Source organism: Lissotriton vulgaris, chromosome 1_2, assembly GCF_964263255.1.
Source record: "Lissotriton vulgaris chromosome 1_2, aLisVul1.2, whole genome shotgun sequence".
NCBI classification, from domain to species: Eukaryota; Metazoa; Chordata; class Amphibia; order Caudata; family Salamandridae; genus Lissotriton; species Lissotriton vulgaris.
The window spans coordinates 42,782,241-42,808,765 of NC_141686.1; the positions used below are offsets into that span (position 1 = coordinate 42,782,241).

The 26,525-nt window shown below is 47.7% G+C and overlaps 1 protein-coding gene across 1 annotated transcript in view; it reads left to right on the forward strand.

Moving 5' to 3' along the window:
- The window catches only part of CAPRIN2 (caprin family member 2), a 682,604-nt gene that overhangs the window by 438,587 nt on the left and 217,492 nt on the right, over positions 1-26,525 (forward strand). Inside the window, exon 19 of the mRNA XM_086952790.1 lies at positions 23,616-23,684. Coding sequence (XP_086808916.1) covers positions 23,616-23,684 — 69 coding nt within the window. The remainder of the gene's footprint in view (positions 1-23,615; positions 23,685-26,525) is intronic.

Below are 26,525 nucleotides of genomic sequence, written 5' to 3' on the forward strand. Positions count from 1 at the left end.
CTACACACCCTGACATTTTCATAGATGTATCGGGTGTGTAGATTGGCGCTGTGGTTCCCGAGTTTACCTGGCCAAAAGGTGCAAGTTCTCTCTTTATATTAGTAGTATAGATAAAAAGATTTGTTCCATAAAATAAAGTTGGTATTTTCGCTAAAGATTTTCTTTGGAAGGAAATAGATTTGCAGTCTAAAATTGACAGAAAACTGTATATTTGCCGAAACTGACACGAATATAAAATGAATGTAAAGCTTACCTAGGCATAATTCATAGCGACTTTAAAAGATGGGTATTTTTCATTGTGTATCTTGGTGCCAGAGTCTACTCATGTTAAGTTTAATCATCCATACTCTTATACAACAAATTCTCCTCCAATGGGTCCTCGGTCTGTAAAACTGAATCATAGGATTTTTCATTTATCGTGTGTGACTGACTATATTCTTGAAAGGGGCTGGATGAAAACCAAAAGAAGATTAATGTAGAAGTGTTGAAAGTTTATATTTTTTGTGTAAATAGGCCAGGTGAAACTGCATACCCACTTCTTTCAGTTTACTGTTTTGGCGTTTTAGGTGCTTATACGAATATTTTGCTAAGAAATGCACAATTTTTTTGTGTAAAGGCAATTTGAAAAGATGTTTTAATGTGCGCACCAGCTCTTATACCACAAACCGAGAAATTCGAAAAATGATTTATGGAAATTCCCTGTTTCACGGTCATACTGCCTCGTGACATCCACATCAGTTTGTTCCTACAATTTTGAGCCATAAATAAAGAGCACAAGCATTAGCAAACCCAATAGGTCTCCCCCATGCAATATGTTCTCTGTTCTACAGTAGTGTGTGTGTACAGTAAGTATAGGTTTCATGTGTTTTTGTTACTAAAATAAGATTTAATGTTTTACTGCCGTATTAATTGATGCCTGTTGGATGTTATGAGTTTGTAAAAAAACAAAATTGTGTATTTCAAGGGCTTTTGAAATCAGATATTACTTTAGTATTTAAAACGGTGTGCTATAGTTTTTTTGTAGTGTGCTAAGGGTGGGGTTGGTGGTGCTTAACCTGTTTGATGCATTTTTACACTGCAAAAGTAGTACGGCAATGCTTGATATTATGCAACCTAATTTAAGAAAGAGCTCCCTTCAGGTGCACTCGCAAGCCAGTTTGATTCTGAGTTAGCGACAGTAATGTAACAAAGAGCTCCTGTCTGGTGAGCACTTTGTGAAAAAGCGCATCTAATACAGCTTTACAAAACTTTAACATTATTTTAAAAGCATCACTGCAATGCTTGATAACCTAATTTAGCAAAAAACTCCTCAGGTGGTCGCCTTCTCACGTAAAATGATGACAATATTGGGGCAGAGTCAGATACCCTACAAAAAAGATCAAAGTTCTAAATGGCTGGTAAGACTAGGACAGTAGGTTACGTGGCAGACAGTCTGTTGCTTCTGAAGAGCCGATAATATTATAGCACAGTCAGTGATTTGGGATTTAGGTTGCAAAGTCATCCTGTGCCCTGGCCACTCCTGCCCCCACCACCTCCCCACCACACCACTTGTTTGCTGACTGCTACTGGTGTTAACTGACTCTGAACCTAGGCTCCGCTTAACCAGGCCAACTGATATGCTGAACGAGATACTTGGAATACAGTTGGCTTATCTTCATATACTAGGGTACACTACGGGTTAGGAAACCTCCGATTGTTACGACCTCTATAAGGTCATTGTATATAATGGGACATGGGGATTGAAACTACCTTTAGGTCCCTAGTATATAATGGGGCATGGCAGTTTAGAGGCCGCAGCACGTTTTGCACTTGCATGTGTTCACTGCTGAAGTCATAGGTCTGTTTAAAAGCAGCACTGGGTGGCAGGACTGCTTTTAAAATGCAAATTGTGCCCAAACTCAACTTTTGTGTTTGGGGCACTTAGAAATTGATGAACTACAACGTTTGTGCATATTGGGTACCCCCAGGGTCTCCTTTAGGTGTCCCGTAGGGGGAGTTTGGTCAGGTATTTATAGGGAGGACCCTTTTAAAATGAGTTTTATATGACCTGAGAGTTTAGTGAGATTGTACCTTTCACTCCCCACATTGTGCTAAGTGCTTCCCAAAATCCATGTTTGTGCTAGGAGCACTGTGGAGGGAGTATCTGCAATATTTTTACATATTCAGAACCCCTAAAGTCCCACCTGGGTGTTCCAGAGGTGGGGGTCCGGTAGATATAGGCAGGGTCCTTATAAAATGTTTTTATAAGCCATGGTGTTGGAAAAATGGACCATGTAATTTTTCTTATTGCAAATACCCTGCCACGACAGTGAACATGTCAGGAAGTTATTAACTAATAATACCTGCTAGGAGACTCATAGAAATTCTGTTCAAGGACTTCCTAGAATGGTTTTGATAAATCCTGATTGCTAAAAGAAAAGGTGCTGTTTTAAACCAATTGCAAAGTGTTAAAAGAAAGGGTGCAGTTTTAAACCTCTCGTGGTCATACTTTGATGAGATAGACTCTTGAACCAAGCTTTACTCTAGCCCAGGTGTGACTATAAACCTGGGCCTTCATTGTTCTCTAGCCAGCCCTCAGCCATGTAATTTCCCCAGTAGTTTTCCTCAGATCTTCTGCAATGCAAGTTGTGGAAAATTAAAGGAAGATCAATAGCCCAAAATTGCATATCCTCCTTAGCCAGATTCGAAGGTCCCGAGGATCCATCATTTCTGCTGCCCATATTAAGAGCTTCCGTTTGGAGTGGGTAATGATGAAATCATTGCTTCTCTGAATTGTGCATGGTGCTGCAACAGCATCTCTGCTGTGCAAATGGTCAATGGTAATCAGTCCAGGGAGGAGCCAAAATATCCTGGCTCGTTCAGTGTCCTTGCCAAGATTGTTCATACGCCTCAAACTGCTGTAAGTCATTTGTAGCACAAACCGTATAAAGGTTAGCCCATGTTTCAGCTTTCCGTTCCAGGCCATCTTACTGTATGCTTTCCTCAACTAAGCTACTTTTTTCAGTTAATTTGGGTGTCGATCTTGTTCAATATCCTTCCCTGTTCAGGATTTCTTTGTCTCTCCTATGGTAAACGGTCTCAACAAGATCGCCCTCATCACCTTTAAAATGGCGCCTTATACCTCTGTAGGGCAGTGGGACCCTACTCTTCAGGAGCCACCCAACCCTCCATGGGGATATTCAGTCCAATGTTAATAAATCTGTGAGATGTGGGAGACTCGGGTGCCCCTCATCCTATTCTGCCGGGGGGGCCATTCTTTTGCACTAAACCACTGCTTCAAAACAGTGGCATAGAGCTAATACGGTCTGACTCCAGGCTAAGATAGTCGATTCATGAAGCAAACAGTTCAGATTTGACAACTAAGTTGTTTTTCTATTGATATACTGGGAGGGTTTGAGGTATTCCAGAATAGGACAGGCGCACTCCCTAGTGGCCGCACATTATCGTGTTACAAAGTGTAAGATTCCAGGCAAGGGGGCGGGCGGTAATCCCTCTTAACCGCTCAAAGGTGGATTACAAATCCACACTAATTCGTACAAAAACAACAAATGCCCCTGCTCTAGGAAAATATTATAAAGACTCGGTAAGTTCAGGTTGTGATACAGCAGTAAATTGCGCACATCAATGGTGTTTCAGAATCCACAGTAAGAAAGTTCAAAGGGGTAGAGTCTTTGTTATAGAAAACAAATTTATTGTTCCTCTTGTTCTGGCCAACACGTGTTTCATCGCAGGGAAACAGACTGCGAATCTTCAGGGCTGGGTATAGATACAAAAGATACATTTGTATGGTTGATTTAAAATGAGTGAAAAGGTGATTGGTGATCATTGGTGGCATAGGGCGGGCATGCCATTGGGTGACATTGTCTAATAAGAAATGTGACTTAATATCTACGTTGTTTGTGACTGTGAGAGGTAGTGATTATTTATCGTGGCTATTCCGATTGTGTGGATGTGATCTTTAAAAATTGGCGTTTTTCTAAAGTTTATGAATGTTTTTAGAAGCAGACACATTAACCAGTATGCGTGAATAATATTGCAAACAAAGAGGAAAGTTAAGATACGGGAATATGGCAAGATGTGACAACCGAGTGAAAAGGTGTCCGTGCTTGTAGGCGAGTGCATGCCTCATTGTGACTAGTAGTGACTTTTTAGTGTTATAATTCTGTCAATTATATTTACAAAAAGAAGGTTTAACAAATAAAAATGTTGACAATTCCATATAATAAACCATGTAGGGGCGAATAGTGTTATTCTATGTACAGAAGGCGATGTGTTTGTCTGTTTTAATCTCAGTTAATGGATTTTTTGAAAATTGCACCATGAAATTAAAAGGGTAATCGAGCCTTACTGCTCGTTCCCATGTTAGATAGATATCCCCAGTATCTCTTGCGAAGTTGTGCTGAGAAAACGTTCGTGAGTAGCGTCACTGGTTAATGTGAGCGCCAGACTTGCACAAAAGGAGGGTAATAATTTTGGGGAGTTTGCTTGGAAAAAGCACTTGTGTATTCAAGGTTAGAACACCAAATACGAATTATCTCGTGTTTGATACGTACACGCATTTAAGACGTTACAGAGGAAGAATTATGGGATATGATCGTTGTGAGGCTGAATATAAATCTAATCCTAAAAAATATCCAAAACATCGGTATATAACTCACCCTTTGGATAGCAAAACCGGAAGTAGTGTTAGGCCAAGAGTATTAATATTGCGCTAAAAAAGCGTGGTCAGGTGATTCCTACAGGAAAACATAATTTGAATCAGAAACGTTTAAGAAAAGTGATGGTCATGTATACCATGTCACTTAAACACCTTATGGGAGCTATTACTGTATAGACAAACCAATGCTAAGTATCCATACCTTAGAACGTTTGATAGGAAAGACCTTGCCCGGGAGGAGAAGAGTTTTAAAGCTGTTGCGCTGAAAAACGGGTATTTAAGGCGGGTACACCTGTAAAGCGAAAAAAGAAAAGAAAAACACGAGTGGTGTAATCTTTTCTCAATGTAATGCGGTATGTTACCGGAAATGGAAGAAAATTATTAGTATCAGAGGCGAGTTGTCTTACCTCAGAAAATTCGATCTCCCTCCTGTAGTTCCCGGTGCCGTTCTTCGTGAAACGGTCACCTGACAGGAAGTGAGGATCTCTATTTAAGCTTACTTCCGGAACTTGCTCTTTCAGTCTTAGAGACACTAGAACGGTAACGTGTCGTTTATTAAGACGAAACGTTGGGCGATTTTAGAAAAAATACTGCATTCTAGAATCGGGTTGGGTGAGTCAATAGAAAAGAAATTGTTCAAGGTAAAAAATTTGAGCCTCGGCGTTCTAATGGTTGGAGTGGAAATATGAAAAACCAAGAATCAGTTAATATGTCGATTAAAGCAAGGTGAATGAGAAAGGGAGCACACATTCAAAAGCGAGTTCGCTTAGCCAGTTAAAACCAGGAGTCAGCCCGGTTGGCATCCAGTAGAATGAGAGTATTAGGAGCAGGAAAAATTTTATTAATTATTTGTGCTAGAATAGACACAACTCCGGACTGGTTGACACAACGCAATAAGGGCTTCTTCAAATGCGGTTTCTGTGTAATGTGCAAATGGGCTAAACATAAGACTACAAACTTCACTGGTCCCAATGGAGATACGTATGACATCAGAACAAATATCAATTGCATTACAAAATATGTAGTATACATACTTGAGTGCCATTGCGGAAAACAATATGTGGGTAGCACAATAAGAAGTCTGAAAGACAGGATCTCTGAACATATGAGAGCGATACAAAAACAAGACCCAAAATATCCCGTTGCTTTACATGTGGCGAAATGTCAGTCAACCATTGAAGATTTCCGCATCAGCTTCTATGGCATCGAAACAGTACCCACTCACATCAGGGGTGGTAACCGAGAGCTAACTTTGAGACGCAAGGAAGCGACCTGGATTATGCGTCTTCATAGCATAGAACTGGGTTTGAACTACGACCCTGAGATGCAATATTTCTTAGGTGATTAAGACAAATCAAAACAGTCCTTACAATGATACAGAACATCTCCTGGACCCCAATTCCCCTTTACAATAGGGACATTTTCTTCAAAAATAAGACTAATGTTTGTATTTACACTACACTATGTATACTTAATGTGTGCTCTCGAACGCCTTTTTCTTTTTGTTACTTGTCAGAAAGTATGTAACTGTATATACTCACTGGATTATTACCTTTTATAATTTCAAATATGTATTTTGCTGTTGAAATAGTCTGTCTAATATCACATACACAACACTAAACACTACCATTATCAAGACCAAGTATCAGCACAAATAATTAATATAATTTTTCCTGCTCCTAATACTCTCATTCTACTGGATGCCAACCGGGCTGACTCCTGGTTTTAACTGGCTAAGCGAACTCGCTTTTGAATGTGTGCTCCCTTTCTCATTCACCTTGCTTTAATCGACATATTAACTGATTCTTGGTTTTTCATATTTCCACTCCAACCATTAGAACGCCGAGGCTCAAATTTCTTTTACCTTGAACAATTTCTTTTCTATTGACTCACCCAACCCGATTCTAGAATGCAGTATTTTTTCTAAAATCGGCCAACGTTTCGTCTTAATAAACGACACGTTACCGTTCTAGTGTCTCTAAGACTGAAAGAGCAAGTTCCGGAAGTAAGCTTAAATAGAGATCCTCACTTCCTGTCAGGTGACCGTTTCACGAAGAACGGCACCGGGAACTACAGGAGGGAGATCGAATTTTCTGAGGTAAGACAACTCGCCTCTGATACTAATAATTTTCTTCCATTTCCGGTAACATACCGCATTACATTGAGAAAAGATTACACCACTCGTGTTTTTCTTTTCTTTTTTCGCTTTACAGGTGTACCCGCCTTAAATACCCGTTTTTCAGCGCAACAGCTTTAAAACTCTTCTCCTCCCGGGCAAGGTCTTTCCTATCAAACGTTCTAAGGTATGGATACTTAGCATTGGTTTGTCTATACAGTAATAGCTCCCATAAGGTGTTTAAGTGACATGGTATACATGACCATCACTTTTCTTAAACGTTTCTGATTCAAATTATGTTTTCCTGTAGGAATCACCTGACCACGCTTTTTTAGCGCAATATTAATACTCTTGGCCTTAACACTACTTCCGGTTTTGCTATCCAAAGGGTGAGTTATATACCGATGTTTTGGATATTTTTTAGGATTAGATTTATATTCAGCCTCACAACGATCATATCCCATAATTCTTCCTCTGTAACGTCTTAAATGCGTGTACGTATCAAACACGAGATAATTCGTATTTGGTGTTCTAACCTTGAATACACAAGTGCTTTTTCCAAGCAAACTCCCCAAAATTATTACCCTCCTTTTGTGCAAGTCTGGCGCTCACATTAACCAGTGACGCTACTCACGAACGTTTTCTCAGCACAACTTCGCAAGAGATACTGGGGATATCTATCTAACATGGGAACGAGCAGTAAGGCTCGATTACCCTTTTAATTTCATGGTGCAATTTTCAAAAAATCCATTAACTGAGATTAAAACAGACAAACACATCGCCTTCTGTACATAGAATAACACTATTCGCTCCTACATGGTTTATTATATGGAATTGTCAACATTTTTATTTGTTAAACCTTCTTTTTGTAAATATAATTGACAGAATTATAACACTAAAAAGTCACTACTAGTCACAATGAGGCATGCACTCGCCTACAAGCACGGACACCTTTTCACTCGGTTGTCACATCTTGCCATATTCCCGTATCTTAACTTTCCTCTTTGTTTGCAATATTATTCACGCATACTGGTTAATGTGTCTGCTTCTAAAAACATTCATAAACTTTAGAAAAACGCCAATTTTTAAAGATCACATCCACACAATCGGAATAGCCACGATAAATAATCACTACCTCTCACAGTCACAAACAACGTAGATATTAAGTCACATTTCTTATTAGACAATGTCACCCAATGGCATGCCCGCCCTATGTCACCAATGATCACCAATCACCTTTTCACTAATTTTAAATCAACCATACAAATGTATCTTTTGTATCTATACCCAGCCCTGAAGATTCGCAGTCTGTTTCCCTGCGATGAAACACGTGTTGGCCAGAACAAGAGGAACAATAAATTTGTTTTCTATAACAAAGACTCTACCCCTTTGAACTTTCTTACTGTGGATTCTGAAACACCATTGATGTGCGCAATTTACTGCTGTATCACAACCTGAACTTACCGAGTCTTTATAATATTTTCCTAGAGCAGGGGCATTTGTTGTTTTTGTAAGTTGTTTTTCTACTTTATTCTCTTTATTCTCTAAAGGAATAACCTTGTCCCTGTATTTGACAGTTTCAAACCCATGCTTCTTCCTAAATTTTATATTTGCCGAACGTGCAACATTCTAGATTGTAAAAAGCTGAAGATGGTGGTCCGTTTCCAATCGCGCAATATTTGAAAGTTCTACCATTCCAAAGACCCAAGCTTGCAATGGTGTACTGGATTCTACAGCAGTGAATAATGAGTGCAAGAATAAGCGTATCATTTAGAATACAGGCTCAAACACGTTTATTTAGGGGTAACCCTTCTAGATTTTCTTCCTGTCTTTGTAAAAGTGTATCACTCTCTAGATTCCATTATAGATTTTACCATTACACCTTTTCCCTTATTAGACACCCATCAGCTTTAAATGAAAATCACCCGATTAGATCAACACTTCTGCATAGGTGAAACCTAAATATTTCATTTTAATGAATGTATTCACCAGAATACATCTTAGTCTTTGAGGATTTACAGATTCCTTCAGTAAGTTTTAAATGATTTGGCTGAATTTAGGCTTTTTATTTTGAGACCCTGAGCAAACGCAAGATTACTTTCAAGAGATTCCACTTTACACTTTTAATTCAAGCAGATGTAAACGTACAATCCTCCCTGAGCAAGGCCCTTATTAAAAGCCTTTGTTGCATGAAACAAACTCTGCAAACTTTAGTAAAGGTGATCCATGAAACCTCCATCTTTCTTTAAACTGCATAACATCAAACTCTTGCAGAAATTTTACTCCATGTGTCCTGAAGAGGCAAGATCTTCCATGTTCCAGTAACAGAATAGTGAAGAATGATTAGGGCTACTGAATAGCTGAGTGCAGAGAGCCTTCATTTATAGTTAATTTCTTGCTCAAAAAATGAGTTGCTGCAATCCGTCGTGGTTGATACTGATGACTGCAACCAAATAATACTTCACTTAGGAGCTACCCCAAGAATGTGTTTGATTTGATATAGATTAGATATTTATAAAGCGCAACATTCACCCGAAGGAACCAAGGCGCTAGAAACCAGCCGTACATGCCCCAGAGAGTAGAATGAGAGAGCACTCCAGCTCCCCGCTAGACTGTGAACAACCAGGTTTTGAGGGCTTTTCTGAAGGAGAACAGAAGGGGTAGGAGAGCAAGGGGTAGGAAATTCCAGAGTTTGCTTGCTGCTACTGAGAATGCCCCCCCTCGCCCCCCCAACCACTTATTCTTGGTTCTTGGAACCAATGCTTGCATTTTGGAGCGAAGAATGTAATGGTCTACTGGGAGAGAGCCAATTGAACATAGTCCTCAGCCTTGAAGGGTAGGGAGCATACAATGATTTATGAACCATACAGGTACATTTAAGACAAATGCGTTGTTCAATGGGAAGCCAGTGCAGGCGTTCTGGACCCTTCCTGGCAGGTTGTTTTCTGGGAATATCAAGAATGAGTCTTGCCTGAGCGTTCTGCAGTACCTGAAGTTTGTGCTGCAAGCTCTTATTAGCAGCCAGGTACAGACCATTACAGTTATCAAGTCTAGACATTACCTAGGCCAGTGCTATCTTGATCATAGGTGGTCATTGAATATTTTTTTAACATCCTTATGAGCCAGGGGCATGTAGAAATGGTGCGATTCACTTGGATATTGAAACGGAGTTCAATACCCATCAGGACTCCAAGGTTCTTAGACTTTTGCTCGGGTAGGACAGCATCCCATGGATTGAGGCCAGCAGCTACTGTTTCCACTTGGATACCCCTGATCCAAATACCATCACTTCGGTTTACTGCCCATTAAGTTTCAAAAAGTTAGCAGACATCCAGTCTGGTCATACATCCAAGGACATTTTCTGACAATGAGCCCAGCCCCTTAGGGATGGTAAGCATAATCTGTGTATCATCTGCATATGACCGCACCTCCAACCTAAAGGAATGGAACACAGTTGGTTGGGGTGCCACATACAGATTGAAAAGAGTAGGGCTCCGAGAAGATCCCGGCGGGACTCCACAAAGTAGAACATAGGAGTCAGAGTGAAAGGGGTTTAAATTCACCCTTTGGGATCGCCCTGTCCACTTTAGTCACACAACAGTTTAGTGCCATGCCTAGCTTGGCTTTGGGTGTATCCAAAGCACACTACCACTCATAGTAGCATGTAATTTATCACTGACCGTGAGAGACTGATGAGACGCTATTAACACCTTGGCTGCTAGGTGTTTTCCCCTCCTATGCTGACTTTTCGTCATTCCTACTAATCATGACTAGCTCAGCTCGTTATCAGCACAGCTCAACCGTGCGAGCTCGTCATGAGCATGGAAAGGGTTAAAGACATAGGCTTTTTACTAGTTTGCCTAGAATTTCTGACTGCCCATCTTTGTGTAAACCCTTATGAAACTCTAACCACACAACTTTTTTATTGTAAGTTTTTGGATGTATATGTCAAGATACGGAGATCTGAATGGTGTGTTTTGGAAGGACATTTCATGAAGCCCAACATAGTGGATTCCTCTCCAGCATAAGACTATTCTGTTTTCCTTGTGGATGGAGTAGGCCCTGGGTCTGTACTACAAACCATATCCTAGGTTGACCCTTGATCTATTTATGATCCAATATTTGTCAAGCTCGTAGCTGTGCTAGATAATTAAATTCTGACATACACTGATTAGAACACCTAGTGCAGAGCTGGAAACTGACATGCCCATGATAGCCATTTAGTTAGGTGTCTGACTTGCTCGTGGTCCATTCCTTAATATGGCTGTTTGGGCCCTCATCTTTTGCAGAGAACTGTCTGGACATCAAATAAAAGGGTCTCCACTAGCTTCATGTGTTCATTTGGTTTTGTGTAAATGCTGTCCCATTTCTACTAATATATTGTATTCCCCTGGAGCTGATTTTTGCACGAAGGAAGTCTAATGGGAACTCTGAAGCCTCCAAACTGCTGCTCTAACCTGCCTTTAGGAGTCAGAAAAAGAGCACAACCCTCCCTGAAATTTGACTAGACCCCACTGACTTGGAAAGGAGCCCCACACTGACCGCAAATTTTTGGCAGCGCACTTGGCCAGACACAAACTGAAGAGGTCTGCTTTGCAAGAGGACGGAGGATCTGCCGGGCACATTCCAGGACTATGAATGAATAGCTTGTCTACCCCCTTTTTCTTCAGTCTGTAAATGATACAAGAGTGTTCCACTTTATCTGTAGATCTTACAATAGTGTGTGTTGTCTGGTTTCCCTGATTATGAAACCGTTGAACCATCTCGATGGGCTCCTTTCGGTTCCGAGCAGTGATTGTGTCTTTGAAGCCAGTTTAGAGCCTGGAACAATAACCGGTCGCCCTTCAGTTGGAACTGATATCTGAAGCCAAATGGACATTTGACCTTACTCTAAAGTAATAAAGTAATGTTCAAAATATTAATAGTATGCATCCCATTGGGGTTGAGTCTTACCAGAGGAGTACCAGGAAGCCCGCAGTAAATGCCTCTACCAGCTGTTCATATTTCCCAGTACCACCACTGTCCGCTCCTGGACAGAGAACGCCTGACACTGGTAAGCTCTAAAATGTATTTGGGGGAGCAAGGCGTAAAAGTTCTGGAATCCTCCTGAAATTTATTGTTTCTCACTCCTATGTGACCTGCTTACCTTTCAAAGACCCTCAATTGTCAGTTAAACTTTTAGTCAAGACAGACTCCGTTTGAGGGTTGATGTTTCAGATTTCTTGCAATTGGAGTTCTCTATTCTCTTGCTGGCAGCTGAGTGGGTTGAGCAAGTGAAGTTTTTTTTAAAGGTAAGTGCTAGAGGCCACATTCTGTTCAGTGCTTTGAGCAGTAGGGTCAGCCATTGCAGAAACGGTGCCAGTTCGCAGCCCTTTTCTAGCGATCCCTACATGGAGGGCATCTTGCTCAGGGAAGGTGCTCTTCTTTCATGGGGATTTCTTGTAGTTCGTGAGATTTGTTGTGGTGGTATGATTGCATTTCCATCTCGAGTGGGAATTATTCATACTGATCAGCACAGAGAAGTAACCAATGTGGCCCCAGGTTAAATTTGAATCGCCTACTAGTGCCCCAAACAAATCCAAACCTCTGCTTCGTAACCCAGGGGCAGGGTTGATTCCCTAAAATGAAGACACCCGCTTCCTGCCTCAAAATTAGATGCATGCTGTCAGCTCAATGTCTGCCCTGCTGAAACAGAACGCCAGAACGCGTGTGGATTGTGTACACTTTATTGTACTGCGTTTTTAGTGTGTTGCTTGGGTCATTTACTGAACTCTTCTTGTTGATCTCTGTTTTATACCACTTTATACTTGCATGTTTCCATACATTCTTTCAAGGGAGTTACTTGAAGTTTAGTGCATGGAATCATGAGGACGCCTTTACTGTGGATCAGGCATCTCCAACAGGTAGCTCGTGAGCTTGGGGTATCTCTCCAGCTGACTGTAGGTAGCTCCTCCCTGTGCAGCCTAGCCTACAAAATTAGAAGCTGTTGCTGGTTTGAATTAATATACGTATCAAACCTAACCAGCATTGGCATAGCCAATAGGTCTCGCTTTTGGGACCTAATGAAATGAAATGACCATTTATAAAGCACGATATCCACCCTTAGGCGTCCTAGCACTGCGGACTACACTTGCAGGGAGACAGTTAAGAACTATAAGTATTTAGTTATGCAGCACAATATCCTTGGTGCAACAACAACTGTTGCATGGCCAAACACTGATAAGGTCCCAAAGGCCCCCCTCTTGCAGTGAAGTATTTGGCTCACCCCACCAGGCTTCTTTATGGCCCCTTCTTTTGAGCAGCCAATGTGGCAATATGGTGCAAATAGGCTGTTCTAGTAGTTAAGTGCGGCCGTCTTAAATGAGGCAGCCTCCTAAGAAAAATTACATTAAAGCAATGGGTTTATTGTGAATAATGGTTGATTGTGAAATGAGATTTACAATAATAGGCACTGAACGTTTACTCCTACTTATTTTTAAGATGGCAATATATTCCTCCAGAATTAAATCACAATTTTTGGATGTTATATTTGCCGTCTGAATACAGAGTATAATATTGGCAAAAAGCCATCGGAGCACTGTGCATCAGGATGGGAAAGAGTAAGGCAGACTAATGCCGTGCAGTAAAAAGAGGCAGGGAGAGCAAACTGATGGAAATACAATTGAGGAGTAAATCAAACACAATCAAATCAAAAACATTGGCAGATAATTCATCTGATGTATAAAAGGTTAACCGGGTGCTATAGCTAATGAAATCCTGTTCCTGTTTACCTCCGCGATCAGCAAAAATGGAAAGGGAAGACCACTCGGTCCCCCCGAACGTATGGATGGGTGCCCCGATCCCCCGGGAAACCATTGTGGGCGGGGGGGCGTGTCCCGGCTGGTATGCCCGAAGCGGCATAGCCGGAGCACGCCTTTCCTTGAGTACCTCAAGATTGCTTATAAAGAGCGTTAAATCTTATCTTTGTGTGGTGCCTATCTGTGGGGGGGAAGTTACTTGTCTGTACGATCGCTGGAGACGGCTCTCCCCGGAGACCTCTCCCCTGTCCTCGGCCGACCCTCCAGGTCCCGTCTAACATTGGTGGCCAGCGGCGCGATCCGAACCAACGCGTAATCGTACAGAAAGCAACTCACCCCACGACTAAACCACAATGCTGGCCCAAGAGAGCGGGTCTACAGAGAAATTCCAAATGGACAAGCTGGAGGAGTACAACCATCGAGAATTAAAACAATTTTGTATGGAACTGGGCATTGCTACCACCGGTCTGAGCACAAAAGATGACTTTAAAAACGCCCTAGAATCATGGGCAGAGGCAAACACCGCTGGTCCCCGGGACCAACGCATCGAAGCACCGGAAACTAACCCCGCTCCTTCCGAGGAAAGGAGAACGGGTCTCTCCTGGGAAGAGATCCAGGAGCGAGAGAAAAACAGACTGCATGAATTTTGGCACGGCTCAAAATGGATGGAGAACTAAAACTAGCGGAACAAAAATTGAACCTAGAACACTTACGGCTCCGAGAAGAGCGGGAGGAAAAACAAAGACAAAGAGAGCTTGAAGAAAAAAGACTGGCATATGAACACGAGCGCAAACTAGCAGAAATAGAACTACGTAAGCAAGGCAAGGACCTGGGGGTGCCCGAGCAACCACGCACCCCAGGAACTTCAGAACCAAAGGTCCACATTCCCAAAGATGTCGTCCGAGTTCTACCGAAACGACGACATACAGCAGTGGTTCAAGGCCTATGAGATCGCCATGTCCTCTCACCGGATCGATCGAAGTGACTGGGGAGCCGGTCTATGGGGGAGGTTCGTCAATGAAGGCCGTGACGCCCTGTTACAGCTCCCGGATCACCAAATGACGTCCTATGATCACATGAAGGCCGCCCTCCTCACTCGATATGGGCTGACACCCGAAATGTACCGCCAGAGGTTCCGCGACTGCACCCGAATCCCGGGTACAACTTGGGTGGAATATGTGAACTATTTCAGCCGAGCCCTTGAGGGATGGATCAAGGGGAGCAACGTAACGACCTACGAGCAGCTTTTTAACCTTGTTGTGTGGGAGTACCTCTCCAACAACTGCTTTGTCGAGCTCAGGCAGCACCTCCTCGACAGTAAATTGACTGATCCACGGCAGCTCGCCGCCGAGGCTGACCGATGGGAAAGCACCCGAGTGGGCCGGGGTGGCCCGAACGAGCAGAACCGGAACAACCAAGGCCATCACCGTCCCCGAGGAGGAGGCCAGGGCCGGGGTAAAGACACCGTCCCGGCCGCTCCCGCTACCAGCACCCCGCCCCCGGCCAGCAGGGGCAACCCCCCGATGCGCCCGGGGTTCAGAGCCAATGTCACGTGTCATCGGTGCCAGCGAGTCGGTCACTACGCCAATGACCCGAACTGCCCACAGAACCAGACTCTGAGGCCCCGCCAGGTAGCTGCCGCCGCCCTAGGAGAAGAGCAAGTCTCCGAAGAGCAGGAAGGATACGAACAAGAGCAACAAGAGTGGGAACCGGCCGCCATGGTCCTGGCGTGCCTGGGGGGGAGAGACATGGTCCCGCGGGCTCCCCTACCCGCCAACACCAGAAAGTGCAGTCAGTGGGTGAGCATAAATGGGCGCAAGGCCGAGGCCCTACGTGACACGGGGGCCAGTGTGACGGCCGTCCGCTGTCACCTGGTGACCCCGAGCAAATAATACCGAACGTTCTCTGCCCCGTCCGTTCAGCCGACAATTCGGAGAGCATGTGTCGGATGGCCTGCGTCCCCTTCGAGTGGGGAGGAGTATCCGGCATGCTGAAGGTGACGGTCCGCGATGATGCCCCTGTGGACTGTCTCCTGGGGAACGATCTCGAGAGTTCCCCGTGGGCCGCCGTAGAAAGAAGAGAGCACCTGGGGATGTTGGGCCTCCCGGACTCGGCGTGCGTAACCACCCGGTCCATGGCGGCCCGTGCTATCCCCACGCCGACACCGCCGACCCCCCGGAGCAAACCCAAGAAGAACTTGCTCAGCCCCAGGATCTCCCAGACCTGGCTCAGTGGCGTCAAGAAGGGGGACCCACCCAGGAACAATTCCGTCACGAGCAAAAGACATGTCCCTCCCTCGAGGGACTACGACAACAAGCCCTCGCCCAGAGCGCGGGAGATACCACCGGGGCCCACTGGATCTATTGGGACAATGATCTATTGTACAGTGAACAAAGAATCGCCGAGTTGGGGGCCAGTCGATTGTTGGTGGTGCCCCTCCGTTTTAGAGACTTCCTGCTGAACTTGGCCCACGATGTCCCCCTGGCCGGACACTTGGGTCAGGACAAAACCTACAACCGCCTGGTTACTGGCCCAAAATGAGAAATGACGTACTCAACCACTGCCGGTCTTGTCCCACCTGTCAGGCCAGCGGGAAGAGCGGCCGCAAACTCAAGGCGCCCCTGCAGCCCTTTCCGGTGGTTACCACCCCGTTCGAAAAGGTGGGAATAGACATTGTGGGGCCCCTGGACCCCCGAACAGCACAAGGGCATCGTTTCATCCTGGTACTGGTGGACCATGCCACCCGCTATCCCGAGGCCATCCCCCTTCGAACTGTAACAGCACCGGTGGTCGGCCGAGCCTTAATGGGGATCTTCTCCCGGGTGGGCTTCCCCCGGGAAGTCGTCAGCGACAGAGGCACGAACTTAATTTCAAAATACATGAAATCCCTCTGGCAGCAGTGTGGAGTCACCTACCGATTCACAACCCCCTATCACCCGCAAGGAAACGGACTGGTTGAGCGGTTCAACCGTACACTCAAGGGAATGATTATGGGGTTGGAAGAGCCCCTCCGCCGCCAGTGGGATGTGCTCCTCCCGTGCCTCCTCTTCGCCTACCGAGAAGTACCTCAGAAGTCCCTCGGCTTCAGCCCCTTCGAACTCTTGTACGGGCACCCTGTTCGAGGGCCCCTCAGCCTAGTCAAGGAAGGTTGGGAGATGGCCCCCCTGAAAACCCCTCCAGACATCTACAAGTACCTCCTGACCCTCCGCAATCAGACCAGGCGGTTCCGAGAAATCGCCAAAGCCAATCTTGAAGCCAGTCAGGAGGACATGAAGAAATGGTACGATCAGAACGCCTCCTCCATAGAGTTCGTACCTGGCCAGCAAGTATGGGTGATGTCCCCCACCGAACCTTGTGCCCTGCAAGATAAGTGGACGGGGCCCTTCAAGGTGATCGAGCGCAAGAGCCCCGTCACCTATCTCATCGACATGGAATCCTCCCGGAACCCCCTCCGGGTCCTCCACGCCAACAGACTCAAACCCCACTTTGTGCGCTCGGAGCTCAGCCTACTGATGGCTACAGACAGTGGAGCAGAAGAAGACTCCGAGCCCCTCCCTGACTTACTGAGGGCCCGTGAAAAAAATGGTTCGGTAGACGGGGTCCGACTGTCAGATGCCCTGACCTCAGAGCATCGCCAAGACTGTCGGGCTCTCCTGCTGCAGTTCGCAGCCCTATTTTCCCCTCACCCCAGGGGTCACCCCCTGGTGCCTGCACGACGTGGACACTGGGGACAGTCCCCCCATCAGACATGGGGCGTACCGCGTGCCAGATCGGGTACGTGCCTGCATCCAAGAAGAAATCTCCAAGATGCTCACACTCGGAGTCATCGAACCCTCGGACAGCCCTTGGGCCAGCCCAGTCGTACTGGTCCCCAAAGCTGCTGCCCCCGGCACCACCCCTGAGCTCCGATTCTGCGTTGACTATCGGGGCCTGAACGCTGTCACCCGGACCGACGCTCACACCATTCCCCGAGCCGATGAACTGATCGACCGCATGGGGGCTGCCCGCTACCTCAGCATCTTCGACCTGACAGCGGGCTACTGGCAGATCGGCCTCACCCCCAGTGCGCAAGAACGGTCCGCTTTCTCCACCCCGGATGGCCACTACCATTTCAAAGTGATGCCATTCGGCATGAAAAACGCTCCAGCAACCTTTCAACGCCTGGTGAACCAGGTATTGGCGGGCCTTGAAGACTTCAGCGCCGCCTACCTGGACGATATCGCGGTTTACAGCCGCCACTGGTCAGACCACCTCCGCCACCTCCGAGAGGTCCTGCAGGCCCTCCAACAGGCCGGCCTCACAATCAAGGCCAGCAAATGCCAGATTGGCCAGGGGTCCGTGACCTACCTAGGACACCAAGTGGGGAGCGGTCTGGTGGCCCCCCTCCAACTCAAGATCGCTGCCATCCAGTCCTGGCAACCACCCGTAACGCAGACCGAGGTCCGGGCCTTCTTGGGGCTCACCGGATACTACTGGCGGTTTGTGAAGGACTATGGCAGCATTGTGAGGCCCCTCACGGCACTTACATCTAAGAACCAGCCAAAAAGAGTCGACTGGACTCCCGATTGTCAAGCGGCCTTCGAGAAGCTGAAGGTCGCCATGTGCACCGCCCGGTACTCCAGGCTCCCGACTACATCCGGGAGTTCATCGTCCAGACTGATGCCTCCGACCATGGCATTGGGGCCGTCCTCTCCCAACTGAACACTGAGGGAGTCGACCAACCAGTGGCCTTCATCAGTCGACGTCTGTTGGCCCGAGAACAGCGCTGGAGCACCATCGAGAGGGAGGCCTTCGCAGTGGTATGGGCCCTCAAGAAACTCCGGCCCTACCTCTTCGGTACCCACTTTCGGGTGCAAACAGATCATCGCCCCCTACAATGGCTAATGCAGATGCGGGGGAGAATCCCAAGCTCTTGCGATGGCCAATATCCCTGCAAGGGATGGACTTCACTGTGGAACACCGCCCCGGCCAGGAGCACGCCAACGCGGATGGTCTGTCACGATTTTTCCGCCTCGACGAGGAGAGTCCCCAAGAAGATGGGTGACTCTCCCCGCCTTCAGCTGGGGGGGACGCATGTTGGACAGGCCACATGACTGGCTCGCTCCCTCCCCGCATGACAGAGCTCGGACATCAGCTCTCTAGGTGCTACCCACAGAAGCAACCCACACTCCGTCCCCTACGGGACTCCTACTCCTGGACATCTCTGTATCACGGGCCCGGGCCACCGTCAGCACCAGTGCCCGGCCGCCATCTTGGACACTGCACCACGAGGCCGCATGGCCTCAGCTCGACCCCAACCCTGGCCCTGGCCAGGCCCCGACATCCCGGCACCACCATCCACCCAGGAGGTGAACGGACCACTTGGCAGGTCAATGGGAGAAAGAAGTGTCGATGGCTCTCCCCCGCCAGGTGCCGATCGCCCCCAGCCTCCCCGGGCGCTGGCTCCACCCCCCTGCTGGGTGTCTGGACTCCCTCATCCCGGACCTCCCGACCTCCAAGTGCGAGGGTCCGGACATCAAAGGCCGCCAGACCTATAACTGGGGCAGCTCCAGAGCAGGAAGGCAGTTGTATCCTGGAGTCGAGAGACACCGAGAAGAACTCATCCTTGACAGACTGCTGGCGCTGCCGCAGCCCTGCCTTGTGAACTGTCGTCCTGGCGCTGCCGCGGCCCTCTACAACCTTCATCCTCGTCGGGACCTGCTGGCGCTGCCGCGGCCCGTTGGAACTACCATCTTCGTCGGGACCTGCTGCCGCGGACCGTTGCCACCTTCGACCACCCCGGGACCTGCTGGCGCTGCCGCGGCCCGCCCTTCAAGAACGCCGAGCTCGAGGATTGTGAGCTACCCATCATATCATCGCAACTACCAGATTGGTAATAAGACTGTCCCGCTACCCCTTTCCCATCCAAGAGACTAGAATCGAGGGGACCCCTGAGTCCAGACCTCCTTGTACCATTCTACCGTACCTCAAGATTGCTTATAAAGAACGTTAAATCTTATCTTTGTGTGGTGCCTATCTGTGGGGGGGGAAGTTACTTGTCTGTACGATTGCTGGAGACAGCTCTCCCCGGAGACCTCTCCCCTGTCCTCGGCCGACCCTCCAGGTCCCGTCTAACAGGGGGCTCTGTGTGTGTGGGGCTCTGTGTGTGTGTGTGGGGGGGCTCTGTGTGTGTGTGGGGGGGGGGGGCTCTGTGTGTGTGTGTGTGTGGGGGGGCTCTGTCTGTGTGTGTGTGTGTGGGCGGGGCTGTGTGTGTGGGGGGCTCTGTGTGTGTGGGGGGCTCTGTGTGTGTGGGGGGCTCTGTGTGTGGGGGGGGCTCTGTGTGTGGGGGGGGCTCTGTGTGGGGGGGGGGGCTCTGTGTGTGTGGGGGGGGCTGTGTGTGTGTGGGGGGGCTCTGTGTGTGGGGGGGGCTCTGTGTGTGTGGGGGGGGCTCTGTGTGTGTGGGGGGGCTCTGTGTGTGTGTGGGGGGGCTCTGTGTGTGTGTGGGGGGCTCTGTGTGTGTGTGGGGGGGCTCTGTGTGGGGGGGCTCTGTGTGGGGGGGGCTCTGTGTGTGTGGGGGGGGCTCTGTGTGTGTGTGTGGGGCTCTGTGTGTGTGTGTGGGGGGCTCTGTGTGTGTGTGTGGCTCTGTGTGTGTGTGTGTGTGTGTGGGGGGGGGGCTCTGTGTGTGTGTGTGTGTGTGGGGGGGCTCTGTGTGTGTGTGTGTGGGGCTCTGTGTGTGTGTGTGTGGGGCTCTGTGTGTGTGTGTGTGGGGGGGGGGGGCTCTGTGTGTGTGGGGGGGGCTCTGTGTGTGGGGGGGGCTCTGTGTGTGTGTGGGGCTCTGTGTGTGTGTGTGTGGGGCTCTGTGTGTGTGTGTGGGGCTCTGTGTGTGTGTGTGTGTGTGGGGGGCTCTGTGTGTGTGGGTGGGGCTCTGTGTGTGTGTGGGTGGGGCTCTGTGTGTGTGTGGGTGGGGCTCTGTGTGTGTGTGGGTGGGGCTCTGTGTGTGTGTGGGTGGGGGCTCTGTGTGTGTGGGGGGGGCTCTGTGTGTGTGGGGGGGGCTCTGTGTGTGTGGGGGGGGCTCTGTGTGTGTGTGGGGGGGCTCTGTAAGTGTGGGGGGCTCTGTGTGTGTGGGGGGGGCTCTGTGTGTGTGTGGGGGGGCTCTGTGTGTGTGGGGGGGGGCTCTGTGTGTGTGTGTGGCTGTGTGTGTGTGTGGGGCTCTGTGTGTGGGGCTCTGTGTGTGTGTGGGGCTCTGTGTGTGTGTGTGGGGCTCTGTGTGTGTGTGGGGGGCTCTGTGTGTGTGGGGCTCTGTGTGTGTGTGTGTGGGGGGCTCTGTGTGTGTGTGTGTGTGTGTGGGGCTCTGTGTGTGTGTGTGTGTGGGGCTCTGTGTGTGTGTGTGTGTGGGGCTCTGTGTGTGTGTGGGGGGCTCTGTGTGTGTGTGTGTGGGGCTCTGTGTGTGTGTGGGGGGCTCTGTGTGTGTGTGTGGGGCTCTGTGTGTGTGTGTGTGGGACTCTGTGTGTGTGTGTGTGTGGGGCTCTGTGTGTGTGTGTGTGGGGGGGGCTCTGTGTGTGTGTGTGTGTGGGGCTCTGTGTGTGTGTGGGGCTCTGTGTGTGTGTGGGGCTCTGTGTGTGTGGGTGGGGCTCTGTGTGTGTGTGGGGCTCTGTGTGTGTGTGGGGCTCTGTGTGTGTGTGGGGGGGCTCTGTGTGTGTGGGGGGGGGGGCTCTGTGTGTGTGGGGGGGGGTCTGTGTGTGTGGGGGGGTCTGTGTGTGTGGGGGGGTCTCTGTGTGTGTGTGTGGGGCTGTGTGTGTGTGTGGGGCTGTGTGTGGGTGGGGCTCTGTGTGTGTGGGGGGCTCTGTGTGTGTGTGGGGGGCTCTGTGTGTGTGTGGGGGGCTCTGTGTGTGTGTGGGTGGGGCTGTGTGTGTGTGGGTGGGGGCTCTGTGTGTGGGGGGGGGGCTCTGTGTGTGTGTGTGGGGGGCTCTGTGTGTGTGTGTGGGGCTCTGTGTGTGTGTGGGGGGGGCTCTGTGTGTGTGTGTGTCGGGCTCTGTGTGTGTGTGGGGCTCTGTGTGTGTGTGTGGGGCTCTGTGTGTGTGTGTGTGGGGCTCTGTGTGTGTGTGGGGCTCTGTGTGTGTGTGGGGCTCTGTGTGTGTGGGGCTCTGTGTGTGTGTGGGGGGGGCTCTGTGTGTGTGGGGGGGGGGCTCTGTGTGTGTGGGGGGGGCTCTGTGTGTGTGTGGGGGGGGCTCTGTGTGTGTGTGTGTGGGGCTCTGTGTGTGTGTGTGTGTGTGGGGCTGTGTGTGTGTGTGTGTGTGTGGGGCTCTGTGTGTGTGTGTGGGGCTCTGTGTGTGTGTGTGTGGGGCTCTGTGTGTGTGTGGGGCTCTGTGTGTGTGTGTGTGGGGCTCTGTGTGTGTGTGTGTGGGGCTCTGTGTGTGTGTGGGGCTCTGTGTGTGTGTGTGTGGGGCTCTGTGTGTGTGTGTGTGGGGGTCTGTGTGTGTGTGTGTGTGGGGCTCTGTGTGTGTGTGGGGCTCTGTGTGTGTGTGTGTTGTGGGGCTCTGTGTGTGTGTGTGTGTTGTGGGGCTCTGTGTGTGTGTGTGTGTGGCTCTGTGTGTGTGTGTGTGGCTCTGTGTGTGGGGGGCTCTGTGTGTGTGTGTGTGGGTGGGGCTCTGTGTGTGTGTGTGTGTGGGGGGGCTCTGTGTGGGGGGCTCTGTGTGTGTGTGGGGGGCTCTGTGTGTGGGGGGGGCTCTGTGTGTGTGTGGGGGGCTCTGTGTGTGTGGGGGGCTGGCTCTGTGTGTGTGGGGGGGTGGCTCTGTGTGTTGGGGGGGCTCTGTGTGTGTGGGGGGGGGCTCTGGGTGTGTGTGTGTGTGGGGCTCTGGGTGTGTGTGTGTGTGGGGGGGCTCTGTGTGTGTGTGGGGGGGCTGTGTGTGTGGGGGGGGGGTCTGTGTGTGTGTGTGTGTGGGGGGGGGCTCTGTGTGTGTGTGTGGGGGGGGGGCTCTGTGTGTGTGTGTGTGTGGGGGGGGGGGCTCTGTGTGTGTGTGTGTGTGTGTGTGGCTCCCTGTGTGTGTGTGTGTGGCTCCCTGTGTGTGTGTGTGTGGCTCCCTGTGTGTGTGTGTGTGGCTCCCTGTGTGTGTGTGTGGCTCCCTGTGTGTGTGTGTGTGTGTGTGTGGCTCCCTGTGTGTGTGTGTGTGTGTGGCTCCCTGTGTGTGTGTGTGTGTGGCTCCCTGTGTGTGTGTGGCTCCCTGTGTGTGGGGGGGGCTCCCTGTGTCTGTGTGTGTGGCTCTGTGTCCGCTAATACTCACTAATACTCTCTAATGCTCACCTATTGCCATTGTAAATGACAATACCATTTATTTATGTTTTTTGTACAAACAAAAAATGAAAAAAATGCCATTTGCAATGCCAATAGCCCTAACTTTTACAAAGCCGATGCCATTGCATTGTAAATTCTTGTTATACATTACTACTGGTTAGACTGTACCCAGGTGATCACTGCTGGTAATCTTCCATATGGTTGGTACTAATGTAGTTTTTTAGTGTTGGGGTCACTATTAAAACACTTAGTAGATCAGGGTGATTTTCATTGAACAGGAGTAGTTCTTTCAGTAGAAAAGGTAGGAGACCCCTGCAGTGGATAAACCGGAAAATGTAATTTGCAAAGTGAAGGTTTTCTGTTGTGCAGTTAAGTATCTGTTTTTTTGTTGGTCTTAAATTGCTTTCGGACTCTGGTGTCCAGTTGGAATATTCCAGGGCTTTCAAAAACACTGATGGATAATTGAAAATGTAATCTGAATGTTGTAAGATGTGCATTAAATAAAGTAATTTATTTAACAATGCTTTGCATAAACTGTCTATATTATGCCATTCCTTGGCTTAAGCCATCTTCAGATCTCCTCACAAAAAGAACATAGGCCAGAGCTTCAATGTAGGTTGAAAGACGACTGCCTAGGCTGTGCATCCACTAGAAATAACCCTGCAAGAGTAGAACCTAGAATCAAAAGCTGTTTAGAACCTGGTAGAGATCTGCTTGTCAAACCAAAATGGCGTCCGCACTTCCTTTTCCTCACCTCATCTGCTTTCATTGCAGGCCCTGGAGCACCCGACCATGTGGAAGGAAGCAGGAGTCAGCGAGCAAGGTCCAAGGAGGACCAAGATGGTGAGTCCATCAAAGTCTTTCTCCCCTGAGCTAATGTGTATGCTAGACTATCACCGAGCAGTCATCTAAGAGAAACTGTGTTGTCTTTAACACGGGTATGATGAGGTCTCAGCCCAATATATTTTACTCTCACGATTCAGGATGTTTCTAGTCCCTTCGCGTGTTCATCATCTTTGAAATATAGAACACAAAATGGTTCCGCACACAACAATGGATGACAGTCTTTATATGCACATCGAAGAACTTCCAACTAAATGTTTCTTTTTTTAAAAACGTTTTTTTTATGGGGCTGTCTTTTGTATAGAAACAAACCAGGCAGATCAAATCCAGTAGCTGACGCATTTCGTCCTGGAGGGACTTCTTCTGGGCTACAGGGAGACATGCATACATTTAAAATATATACATACATATAAACAAACACACAAATACACTTTCATAATATGGTGGTGCAATTTCAACCACTTTTGGTGTCAACTGTTTCAATATAATGGTTCATTATTTCCAACAGTTCATCAGATACACTTACATGGCATGATACAAGTTAAACCATTTTTGGAGTCAGCTGTTTTAATGACTAATCATTATTTCAGACAGTTGATCAGATTTAGTTAGTGTCATCTTTGTTTTATCTTATAACAGATAGGGAGCACACATTAGTATCTACTGATCGTAGTCAGAAGTGTTTTAACATAAGATACCTCCACAGTATAGAGTGTACACCCAAATTCTCTTTCAACATGGCTCTTGTTCTGTGGTCACACAATTTATATAGTGTGCATCTCCTAGAACGATAAAATGTATATATAGTGTGCATGTCCTAGAACGATAAAATGTATATATAGTTTTTCTAATCATCTTTCATCATCCTATTACAATTTTGAAAATATAAGTTCTGGTGTAGGTATCCATGAACACAAAGAAAGGAGAAGGAGGGCCTAGTGGTCATTGATGCATTTGCTTAACCAAACCAAGTTAGTGACAAGCACAAGCCAGGTCGTGATTAAATCCTCACCTTATTATGTCAGGGGGTTTATATGACAAAGCAGTGCGCCATGCTTGAAACCACAGTGCACTCACTAGCTGTGACACATTGCGGTAGCAAACGTTTCACATCAGTTTACAAAACGATGTTTAGAAATATCTAATAAAGATGCCTTTCTTTCTTGAGGTTTTTTGTCACCCAAGTGTATATTCATTTGTTTTTAACAAAACCGAGATGTAAAGAGAAGATTTTCTTGCCGCAGATTAGGTATAAACTGCCTCTGTATTTGACATGAATTTTATAGAGCAGAACAGTGCACGTCAAAATTCGCCAATTTTGAAATTGCATCATATTGGCTATTCGCGATATATTACCATGTCAAACGATTTGAATTTACTTCATGGGTCATATTCACAAATGTTAAGATGGATACCTTCTTCCCTCAAAAGGTTTCTGTTCAAAACAAACTAAGTATTTTACATCCTAGTCAAAGACCATGGAGTTGAATTGAGACCGTTAATGAAGTACTGTAGGGCACCATTTTGGAGCTGGCATCTCCCGCAGTAACTAGCACGGAAACATTGTTAAAAGGTAACTCGTATAGATTGTTTCTGTTTAGTTTATGCTTGGAAAGGACAAGCAACTTTCTTGCAGATAACATTTTTGGTTCAGTGTGTACATATTTATATGGCCAGTAATTCAAAAGAGCATGAAATTAGTTATGACATATGGTCCTGCCCTCCAAGTGTATTGTAAAGCACACTTACTGCTTGTGCGGCTTGGTGACCGAAAGTCCGTCAGTCAGTGTTGCCAGATTTGTCAAGCATTTTCTAGCCCAAAGCCTACCAAAAAGTAGCCCACAGTAGCCCAATATTGCTACTTTAAGGAAGGAGTGGCAGGAACGGAGTCAAGCAGGCTGTGAATGCATTGGAATTGATGTTGCAGTAGGCTGCCAAGTAAATATTCGTCTAATAAAGCGCTTTAACATACTACTTTGCTGGAGCGCTGTATATATTTATAATCTGGCAACTAGCACAAACCTAAATTTTACCGCACAACTGGGAAAAATATAGCCCAATTGTGCGTGACCTAGCCCACTCTGGCAAAACTGCCGTGAGTGTGTTTGCTTTAAAGTAGTAGAAACAGAACGCCATGAAACAGGTATTTTTATATGCTAATTTTCAATGTCAAACACCTGCCTTTTTCTTGAAGGATGAGCACACCGAGGTCGTCCTGGGCACTTCAACAAGGTGATTTGCTCACCACAACCGTAATACATATCTGGAGAGAGCCTCCACTGGCACATTTGTTTTTAAGGATAACACACCAGCTCAGCCTACCGCATCCACGTTTGGGATGCGGATTAAGCACATGTGGAAACTGGCAGCAGGCCCTCAACGGCAGGCACCTGAATTAAGTTGCCACCTTCTTTCCTGTCCTGAGGACGACCTGCATGCAGAGGTTTTATGTATTTATTTATTTCACTTATAGAGCGCACTATCACCTCGAGAGGCATCCTGGCGCTAGCAGACTCGAAGAAGAAAGGAGGACCGCTATTAACAGGCTGAGGATTAAGGAGAGAGGGGAAAGACAGGTTTTTAACGGCCTTCTAAAGGCAAGAAGGCCGTTGACCTGCCTAAGTTCAATGGGCAAAGAGTTCCAGAGCTTGGCTGCAGCCACACTAAACGATCTACCTCCTGCTCTGGATCTCTGAACTTCTGTACGGTCACCATCCTGGCCGAAGAGGAGCGTAGGTTACGGGCTGGCACATGCCTTTGTAGACATGCCGGGCCTAAACCGTGAAGGGCTTAAAAGGTCAGACATAGGGACTTAAACATCACCCTATGCCTTACTGGGAG